Below are 11,243 nucleotides of genomic sequence, written 5' to 3'. Positions count from 1 at the left end.
TGAAGATCAGCCATTGGGTGGGATTTTTGCTGAGAAAGATTTCCCAGGATTTTTGTCCTACTAGAGTGGCTTGATGCACTGTGAGGTCAAAGATTAATTAATTTTGTCTCTCCAGAGTCTAAAGTTCAAATACTTGTTCATTAAAGCAGGCTGTTTCTTAAGTAGAGTACTTTACTGACAAGATTAATTAAGAAACAAACTCTCCAAAAAATGACATATTGTTGACCTTAGTGAAGACAAAACATAAACATTTAATAACAGCTACAAAGCTGTATTCAGATTAGATATAATTTTTACTGGAGTTGTCTAAATTTCTTGAAAGATACATCAAATGGGATTTAAGCTAATATAATCTTAACCTCTGTGAATTTCTGTTTTATTATTTGAAAAGGATAATGCCTCCCACATATTTTTCATGTAAAATCTGCTGGCAGAAAGCCTGGTTTGGAATAAACTTATGGGGAAGGCTCAGAAACTTCAATGCTAAATAATATGCTAGATGATTTCTCAAAGATTTTTATTGTTTTTTGTCTTGCTTTTTGTTTTTTGTAAAGAGACAGTGTCTTACCCTGTTGCCCGAGCTGGAACTCCTGGGCTCAAACTATCCTCCTACCTCAGCCTCCCCTGCCAGCATAAGGCACCGCGTCTGGCTAATTTTCTTATGTTTTATAGAGACCAGTTGACACTATGTTGCCCAGGCTGGTCCCCAATGCCTCATGAGATAACCCCTCTTCAGCTTCCCAAAACACTGGGATTACAGGTGTGAGCCACCATGCCCTGTCCCCAGCTGATTCTCATACACACTGAATTGTGAAGGTCACTGGACCATTCCAGCGAGCATGGTTCCCCCTACTGGGTGTCCTATAAGTATAGTCAAATGGACCAATTTTTAAACTATCACATCTGAAGAATAAGAGAAGGCAGAGAGGTTACTGTTAGTGAATGATTGGTAAGCAATTCAGTATTTGGGATTTGTTAAAGTCAATTTTACTGTCACTTGAACAAGCACATATTGGGGAAGGGGAGTTTCAGGGTCCCGTGAAACACCTGGTGACATCCATTATGTGGCTGGTTTTTAAAATCCAGAGCCAGCCTGGAGGGGCCAGGTAAGCAGCAAAACAGAGGGACCATTTCCAGGTGATAGTCTGACAGATGGATTAAGTTCATCACTGAAAGTAAAACATGCTGTGGGATTGAATGCTACACTGTGATTGTCCTTGCTGCTCCTGAGGGGTGGCCTCCAGGAACAAGATGTGCCCAGAAAGGGATGCATAACAAAAGGAAGGGAGAGTTTCCTGGCACTCTGCTCCTTTTTGTGTAACAGCTAAAGAGGATTTGTGTGAGGACCAACCTGTGTCAATGCAGCACCAGGAATCCAAATCTTGGACACTAAGATTGTCTTAAAAATGTTAATTATACACATGTGGAAGTCTCTTCGCTGTCCTGATTAAAAGTTCACTTTGTTGTAAATACTACCACAAAAAAGAGCTATGACTTTTATTATTTTTTCTATAAACACATTTTAGATTATAAAAAAGTATATGTGATAATATATCATTCTTTTACAAAAGCCACATACTTGTTTGCTTGGCCCTCAAAAAACATGCCCAGGAAATATTTGTTTGAAAGTCCATCAGAGTAATTTTAGCCAGCACCTCTTTGTTTACTGATATTTTTCAGATGACATGATTACAGAATTCAATGGTTTTTGGTTGAATCATAGTTGAAAAATTGAAACTAAGATTTTAAATTCTTTCTACTTGAAAAAGGAAAATTGAACTTGTATTGTTAGGTGGAAAATACAATGTTCTAAGGCAGAAACATAGTGGTTCCTCATGGTGATGTACTTAGAAAAAGGAGAAATTATCAGATTGGTTCACAAAGAGAGAGAATTGGTTCTTTAAATCAGGATATGGAGAAAATATAATATCCTCATTTATGGGATCCCATTTCATTCCATGGTAAGGAAAGTTGAATGACAGAAATTCAAGATTCTCAGTTTCATCTAAGTCCGGATATCCCCATTTTAAATTTCAACATCCCAATCTGTTTTGGTTGTCTACGACTATAATATTAACCACACAGAGATTAATGACTTACAGGGGTCCTCAAACTTTTTAAACAGGGAGCCAGTTCACTGTCACTCAGACCATTGGAGGGCCATTGGAGAGTGCAGCACACATCCACACATGCACACTGTGGGCCCGGGACCAGTCGACTGCTAAGCAGGACAGGCAGCGGTGGCAAAAAACAGCTGGTGGGCTGAATAAATGTCCTCAGCAGCCCGCATGTGGCCCACAGGCCATAATTTGAGGACCCCTGAGTCTTAGAACAACCAAACCATTTATTATTTCTCATGAGTCCCTGAATTTTCTGGACACAGTTGAGAAACTCTTTTGTCCTACATGATGTTGGCTCAATCTATAGTCATCTGGAAGCATGGTTATACCATCAATAGCAAAGAAAGATCATTTTAAACAACTACTACTTGGTGCTACATGTTGGCTGAAAGTTCTGCTGTTTTCAACTGGAACAAATTGATTCTACTCCACATGTTCCTGGAGGCCATGGTGGAAACTAAAGATTTCATAAGGCCCAAACTTGGAGGTTACACAGCATCACTTCCATCACATTCTGTAGATTGATAAAGGTCACTGGATCAGACCATATTCAAGAGGAGGAGAAGTAGATACCAACTCTTTATGGGAAAATGGCAAGGTCACATTACAAAAGAGCATGTAGGATGGAGATATTTTGGGAGCCATCATGGGAAACATGACCCATCACAGTCCACTCTCTGATCATGACCAACCACTTTCCTCCTATGTGTAAATTATGTTCAACTTTGTCTCCAAAGGCTCATCCCATTATAGCATCAGTAATTAGCCCACAATCATGTCATTTATAATCATACATGAGGTTTTTGGGTGTAACAACCTGAAAGTGTAACTCTAACATTCACTCTTGCTCAAAGAAAGAAAGCTCTTTTCCTCTTCTGCTTTCTTTTTCTTTTTCTTCTTTTCTCTCTTTCTGAATAATTCATCCATAAAACCATTAGATCTGGCCGGGCGTGGTGGCTCATGCCTGTAATCCTAGCACTCTGGGAGGCAGAGGCAGGAGGATCGCTCAAGGTCAGGAGTTAGAAGCCAACCTGAGCAAGAGCCAGACCCCTCCCCCACCCCGTCTCTACTAAAAATAGAAAGAAATTAATTGCCCAACTAAAAATATATCTAGAAAAAAATTAGCCGTGCATGGTGGCGCATGCCTGTAGTCCCAGCTACTCGGGGGGCTGAGGCAAAGGGTTGCTTGAGCCCAGGAGTTTGAGGTTGCTGTGAGCTAGGCTGACACCACGGCACTCACTCTAGCCTAGGCAACAGAGTGAGACTCTGTCTCACAAAAAAGCCAAACATTAGATCTGACAGAGGGAGGTGAGAGTTCATGGTGCAGAATAGACCTGTGGCAACCTAAAGAGGAATGACAGACCCAAGTGGGTTGAGGGGGATGTTGGGTGGGAGGAGTATTAGGCATGCAATTTTAGAAACAGAATTTTGAAACAGCAAGATAATGCCAAAAATGAAAAATTGTCAACAAAGAATACAAGTCTGAGGGGAGAGAGACAAGATGGCTGCCTAGAGACACAAGCTGTCAGATCATCTCAGAAAGAAGGAAAATTTTTAGAGGAAAAAGAAAAAACAATCACAAATCAGGTATAATTCCAAGGGAAAAGTGCCAGAACCTACCCAAGATTCCATGGGAAGAAGTTGCAGAGCGAAACAAGAAGGGAGAAAGATATGGACAGAGATCAAAGATATAGACAGAGATCAACCCCCAAGAGTCTTGTTTCTCCTTCCCTCACATCTCTGGCAGTCAGCAGGCTCCCGAGCAGCTGCTTTCTACCCTCATAAGCCCCAAAGCTGCTTTCACCAGTGAATGGGGAGCTTCTTGAATGGGGAGCTGTCAGCCCCCTTAGGGTGTTTCCCATAACTGCAGACCCGGGGCAAGACCTCAGGTGCCATATTACCTCTCCACCCACCATACACCTTTGTCCTCCCCATGGGGCTTCAGCCCCTCAGTTACTGTCTTGCTCGTTCTCACACAAACATTTCCCAACTCTGGCCCAGTAGGAGCCACAGGAGGCCAGTGGGTCCAGGAGGATCTGCATGTCTCCAGAGCCTATAAAATTCTGGGCAGGCTGCCTTCTGGAAAGAGGAAAAGAGATGACCAGGATGATAGCTTTCCTCCATTCAGACTCTTTTCTTCCTCATCCCCTCCCCTATCCATGGCTGCCAAGAGAGACACTTGAGCAGCTGCTTCCCCTCTGTTGGGAATTCCATGGAGAGTGGGTCTCAAACCTTTCCTCTTAACCTGCAGAGGACAAAGGGCTGCTCAGAGAGTGAGCTCCCTGTTCACTGGCCCTCCCTGGTGCTGCTTGCCCAGCTGCTCCATTAGAGCAGGGCACTCCACAAAGTGGGACATCAAACCTGCTTGGGCAATCCATAAGCAAATCAGGACCAGCACACTTCTCCCTAGCATAGTCAGGGATTGATCTTCAGGGACCCAGGGACAGACCTGCAAGCCAGATCCCACGCCCCTAGGACTCAATTGTGTTGCTAGGGGGAAGAGTGGGGAGGTTAGTGAATCTTGGGAGGTGCATGGACAGAACTGAAAAGAAAATGCAGTGTGGGTCCCAGCCACAGCACATTCATGGAGCAATCCTATCCACACAGGAAGTCCATGCTGTCAGCCCAGGGCAGAATCCTGGACAGGGAAGCTCCCAGCCCATAGTGCCATTATTGAGGAGGTCAGGTAGTTTGAGCTCCTGCCTGCTGGCAGATGCCAAAGGGATACTGCAGAGCAGGGAAGGGCAAGAAGAGTAAAACCTGCTTCCAACAGCCAGATTGTGAATCTCCAACAGCCATGCCCCCAAAAGCAGGTGTTCTGGCTAGGTGGGGCCACTTTGGACCCTCTCTAGCATCTTTCTCCAGAAGCATGGGAGTGGACCTTTGACCCCCACCAAAACTGCTACTTACCAGTGGAGCTTGAGGGCAGACCCACCCAACGCAGCCCTGCCCAGACTCATTCCCCCACTGCCTCAGCTGTGGTAGAGAATAAAGGACTCACCTGGAAGTTCCAGGGCCCCACCCACCACGTGGAGCATTTGAGTGCTTCTCCTGAGGAGCTAGAGCCAGTCGCAGGTCCCCAAAACAATATTTGTTTATTGAAGGAACAGCTTGTTCCTTCCAGCAAGTACCAGGGAGGTCAATTTGCACAGCCCTTTACAGCATTTACTGACTCAATCATACAGGGTGATAGATTATTACCCCCAAGCACCACCTACTGTCTCAGAGATTAGATTTCAACACCCCACTGACAGAACTTGAAAGCAAGATCATCCAAGCAGGAAATAAATAAAGAAACACAGGACTTAAATGGGAATCTAGAACAAATGGGTCTAACAGACATTGACAGAACATTTTACCCAAAAACTACTAAATATACATTCCTCTCATCAGCACACAAAACATTCTCCACAATTGATCATATCTTAGGCCACAAAACATGTCTCAACACATTCAAAAAAATAGAAATTGCACTATGTATCTTGTAAGACCACAGTGGAATAAAACTAGAAATCAATTCCAAGAGAAACACTCAAGTCTACACAAAGTCATGGAAATTAAACAACCTGCTTTACAGCATGACACTATGGGATACATACAGATAATAAATGGTTGCTATAGCAAAACAAATAAATATATCTATGATGTCACACAGTTTCTTTTTGTGACAAAAGCAGCTAAAATCTACTAATTTAACAAAACTCTCTAATACAATATTATGTTTTATTAGTTATAGTCCTCATATTGTACATTTCATCTCTAGAGGTGTTTATCCTACTTATTTGCCTCTTTGTATCCTTTGACCTACATCTCCCATTTCCTTGCCTCCCACCTATTCCCTGGTAACCACTGTTTTATTTTCTATCTTTGTATATTTGGACTTTTTTTTTAAAATGCCGTTTTTCTAATGGCTACCATAATGCAACTGAAATCTCTCTAAATAAATTTAAGAATTAATATCGGTGAGCAAAGAATGTTTTCTTTCTACAAAATAAGAATAAGGAATCTAATGGTAGCTCTTATTGTAGCTATTACAACAAGCTCTAGTACTACTTAATTATTCCCCAGGAACATATTGCAATGCATAGTTACCTAAAGCATAAGGGAAGGTAAAAACTTAGTGAACTACTCTTCAGAGAATGGCAGGGCTTGGGATTTCATTGAAAATATACAAAATTCAAAAGCTATCTCATCTGTTAAACAAAGACTTTAAAAATATCATGGGAGAGAGTTTCAAATCCCAAAGGCTATGACGGGAATAAATAAACAATACCTTCATCTGGGCTCTTATCTTGACCATAAATATGAGCTTTGAAGCTAGGGAGAATACAATCTTTTAAAATTCATTCTTTGGAACTCATGGCAGGTAGCAAACTGGATCGTCCAATTCTTCAGAAGCCCCTCACATGCTTTCTACCCTGTGGGGCAATATTTTATTTCCCTTCTCTGATCTTTCTTCTAAACACATAGCAGAAAGTGAGTTAAAACTTTGTATACCATGTTGCAATAAGTGCCAAGTGTTCTGCATAAATAAATGTATTGACTGGCAAGAGCTTTCTTCTCGTTCTGAAAATATGAATATTTGATTTGAATAAAATTCATAAAGAGAAGCTTGAAAATATTAATTTCCTTCTTATTTCCCTGAGTCTTGGGAAACACTAGATATACTAGTTTCCTTATTCCTTTAAAATATTAATGACTATTGTTTACAAAGAAGCCTAGAGATTTCATGTGAAAATATGCAACTGATAAATTTCCAGAGGTAGAATTGTTATAACACTATAAGGAATTTGTTGATTGTTCAGGAGAGAAAGCATGGGATATCTCTGATTCAACTCTGATATCTTATAACCTTAACCCATATTATTTATATCAGTTTCATTAGTTTAATATGCTCTGGATTTATGTGAAATAATGCTTCCTTAAATGGCAAACCCAGTCAGTACATGTACACTTTTTATTTGTTGCATTTATAGGATCTCCTTTGGATAGTGACTTTATGCAAAAGAAATATTATAACAGAAGACCCATGCAGGGTGAGTATTGTTATGATTTGATATACCACTGTTAAGTTCGGTCTGTCAGTGAAAATAACTAAGATAGCTGAAAGTAGGATTCTGAGGGATTACAACACAGATGACAGAATAAAGGACATAAATAAAATGAGTTTTGCAGGCGGCCGGTTAGCTCAGTTGGTTAGAGCGTGGTGCTAATAAAATGAGTTTTAAAAATTTAGTCAAATGAGTTATAAAGAAATTGGATAACCATTAGGACCTGTGTGAGAGCTAAGTAAATGTTTTCTTCAATAAAAGAATGAAGATAGAAGAAATAAGACCTAGTGTTCGACAGATTAGTAGGGTGACTATAGTTAATAATCTATTGTGTATTTCAACATAGCTAGAAGAGAAAAATTCAAAAGTTCCTAGCATAAAGAAAAGATAAATATTTGTTGTCATCCCAAGTACTCTAATTTGAGCTTTATACATTATATGAATTTATTAAATTATCACATGTACCTCAAAAAATGCACATATATTATGTGTCAATAAAAAAATTTTAATGAAATTAAAATCATTACCTAAAGTTAAATAAACTTTTTTTTAAAAAAATTAAAGAATGTGGAAAAATAATTTATGATGCTCCCCTAGCCTCATGAATTATTCAAAAATACCCAGGTAAGGATATTTTTGAAAATTATTATTAATAATATCAATTGCCTCTTGTTTTAATATTAATATTCATCTTTTTTCTTTGCTTATGTATATTTTGTACTCAATATACATACGTAAGTTATTTAAATGTTTTCAATTTGAAGGCACTCTATTTTTCATTGCTAGTATTGTCGGGGAATGACCAAGATTCCCTGGCATCATAGCTTGCTGTCTCCAAACAAGATGGCATTTATTTTTTCTCAGATACTATATAATGACCTCAGCTGAGATAATCATATAATGATTCAGGATAAAAATCCTAAATATGCATTTTGTTTTAATCTTACCACGCAATCACATTATATCAATAGAGAATCGATGTTTACCTGGATCTCCCTTCAAAGAAAAAAGCCCACAAACAAACAACTTTTTACAAATCTCTGATAATTTGAGAAATTATGGTAGTGCTACGTATTGCTACTTGCTATGATGCAATTGATATGGGAAACAAATAGAATGAAACACCAGGCTGTATTCAGACTTCAGATGGTCTATACAGTCCCAAAGGCAATGAGAAGATATAAACAACAATCCTTCTACTTTAGATGCCAAATGTGATAGCCAAGAGTAAGGTCCTAAGGGAATAAGACATATAAAATTAAGTTTCATTTTAATAATAAACTGGGAGAGGCACCAGGAGTGAAGAAAGAAGATATTTCATGTAATAAGTTTGTCTCATTAGAAAATGCATAGGAGAAGTATAAAAAAGCACCAGAGTTAAGTATTAAAAAGAAAAAAGACTAAGCATATAAATCACATAATGAAGAGAGTAATATGGAGACTCTATGCATGCAAATAAAAAACTTTTGTCTACAGCTTTTTTGCAACAAAATTGTCCAAACCTAATCATATTAAACAGTCCAGTCACTCAAAGCAGTTTCCCTCCCTAAGATCAATTGCCTCAAGGGGCATATCTAGTTCTCACATTCACACAGGAGTACATCAAAATTCTCAACCAGAGAATTTTAGGCACAAAAGTTAAAACTCTTCCCATTGCCATGGAGCTGAATCCAGCAGCCTGTATATCAAATATGTGTTGAGTGTGGTCCTATTAAAAACTGTGTGTCTTGGGCTCAACGAAGTCCTTTTAATCATTAGTTTACAATACCATAAGAAACCACAAACAGAAATATCCCCTTTGCCATTTATTGCATCCCTGTGATATAAGACCTTTGAATGTCTTAATGTGAATAACCCTTTATTTGATATTACTACTAATATTACAAGCTAGAATAAATTGTCTTTACATGATACTTTAGAAAGAACTCCTCATACACTGATTTGTGTGTACTGTACCCTATACAGTAAATACATGAGGAAATATACAAAGAAGTAAAATGACTTACCAAATTTAGAAAATTTACATTCTTTATGTGTAATTCAGTATCCCAACCTTGTTTAATATTTGTTCCAAATCATGTTTTTATGTGTATTATTATTTGCATCTTACTAATATGAAATCATACTCTTAGGAAATAGGTTATGCATATCACAATCTTCTTGCTTTTTTATGTTTTTATTGATATATCATAGTTGTACATATTATAGGGGTACATGTGATATTTTGGCAAATGTATGCAATGTTTAATGATCAAATCAAGATAACTGGTAAATCCATCACCTCAAACATTTACCTTTTCTTTGTGTTAGGAACATTACAATTCTTGTCTTCTAGCTATTTTGAAATATACAATAAATTATTGTTAACTATAATTTCCCTACCATACTATAAAATACTAGAACTTATTCCTTCTATCTAACTGTATTTTTATATTATTACTTTTAACAGAAACCTTATTGGTTAATACTTTATTTTAAAAATGGTAAAGAAATTTGTTGCTTTCAGGGAAAACCAACATTCTCCATGTAACTTCAATAAGCAGTGTCAGCTCCACATCTTCCACACTAATGAACGTGTCCAGCAGAGAAACTCCCAACTCCGTTAGTCACTTTATTCTTGTGGGCTTTCCCGCAAGCCCCAAAATGCAGCTGCTCTACTTCGGGCTCTTCTCGGTAGCCTACACTCTCACCCTCATGGGGAACGCAGCCATCGCCTGTGCTGTGCGGTGGGACCGGCGCCTTCACACTCCCATGTACATCCTTTTGGGAAATTTTTCTCTCCTGGAAATATGTTATGTCACCACAACCGTTCCTAAAATGTTGGCCAACTTCCTCTCCACAAGCAAGTCCATCTCATTCGTGAGTTGTTTTGCACAGTTCTACTTCTTCTTCTCCTTTGGGTGTGATGAGGGCTTCTACCTTTGCATCATGGCCTTTGACAGGTGCCTTGCCATCTGCCGCCCTCTGCATTATCCACGCATCATGACCAGACAGCTGTGCACCGGCCTCGTCATCTTTGGATGGTCAGGTGGGTTCATTACCTTCGTAACTCCAGTGGTTCTCATTTCACAGTTGCCCTACTGTGGCCCAAATATCATCAACCATTTCGTGTGTGACCCTGTTCCATTAATGATGCTGTCCTGTTCTGAAGACACCACCACCCAACATGTTTACTCCACTTTTAACATTATCTTCATGATTGGCACCTTTCTCTTCATCCTCTGTTCCTACGCTCTGGTGATGCTGGCTGTACTACGGATGCCCTCAGAGGCTGGCAAACGAAAGGCTTTCTCCACTTGTGCTTCTCATCTGACTGTGGTGTTCCTGTTTTACGGCTCTATTATGGTGATGTATGTGAGCCCCGGATCAGGACACCCAGTGGAAGTGCAAAAAATTGTGACCTTATTTTATACTGTGATAACACCCCTCTGTAATCCTCTAATTTATAGCCTGAGAAACAAGGAGATGAAGGCTGCCTTGCAGAAAGTTTTGGGGACAGAAAGAGCTGTTCATAAAACATAAATTAGAAATCATGGTGAACCAAGTTCCATCACAACCTACTTTAATAAGACATGAGCAAGAAAATTTTGTAGAGAATTCAGTAATTTTGGTTACAGAACTGTTAAAATAAATCCCATTATACCTTAAATATCACTTACTACATGATGAGTTAGTCTTGTTTAAGAAATAAAATTGTCTTAAGAAAATTGGGCCCCCCACATTTAACTCAGTTTCTAAAAGCCAGCATAAATCTGTTTTTTATTTCAGAATTAGAACACTATATAAAGATGTAACATAGGTCGCATACTTGCTTCAAGATTAACTTGTTTAAGCAATTCTCTTCCACTGACTAAAAGAGAAGATTTCTATATGAAAAAAAGTCTAACTTTGCAAGTGTGATATTATCACTCTAATCCCAAAGAATAACACACATTTTTACCCTAAAAACTTTAAAGAAACAAACTAATAGCTTTAGCTGGATATTAAATGGTAGGTCAAATAGTTCCCATAATAAGAAGTAGGAATTTAGTGGCTATTGTTTGCCCAGAATGGAGTTAAGATAGAAACTAAA

At 38.8% G+C, this 11,243-nt stretch overlaps 1 protein-coding gene across 1 annotated transcript; it reads left to right on the top strand.

Moving 5' to 3' along the window:
* Positions 1-9,922: 9,922 nt before the first annotated feature.
* LOC105864594 (olfactory receptor 11H6-like) lies at positions 9,923-10,693 on the top strand. Its single transcript, XM_012752570.3, has one exon. It carries the CDS (start codon positions 9,923-9,925, stop codon positions 10,691-10,693), a length of 771 nt encoding a protein of 256 aa, XP_012608024.3.
* Positions 10,694-11,243: the final 550 nt, after the last annotated feature.

Source organism: Microcebus murinus, chromosome 6 (genome assembly GCF_040939455.1).
Source record: "Microcebus murinus isolate Inina chromosome 6, M.murinus_Inina_mat1.0, whole genome shotgun sequence".
Classification (NCBI taxonomy): domain Eukaryota; kingdom Metazoa; phylum Chordata; class Mammalia; order Primates; family Cheirogaleidae; genus Microcebus; species Microcebus murinus.
The sequence above is the reverse complement of the archived record's forward strand: the minus strand, read 5'-3'. Positions and strand labels throughout refer to the sequence as shown.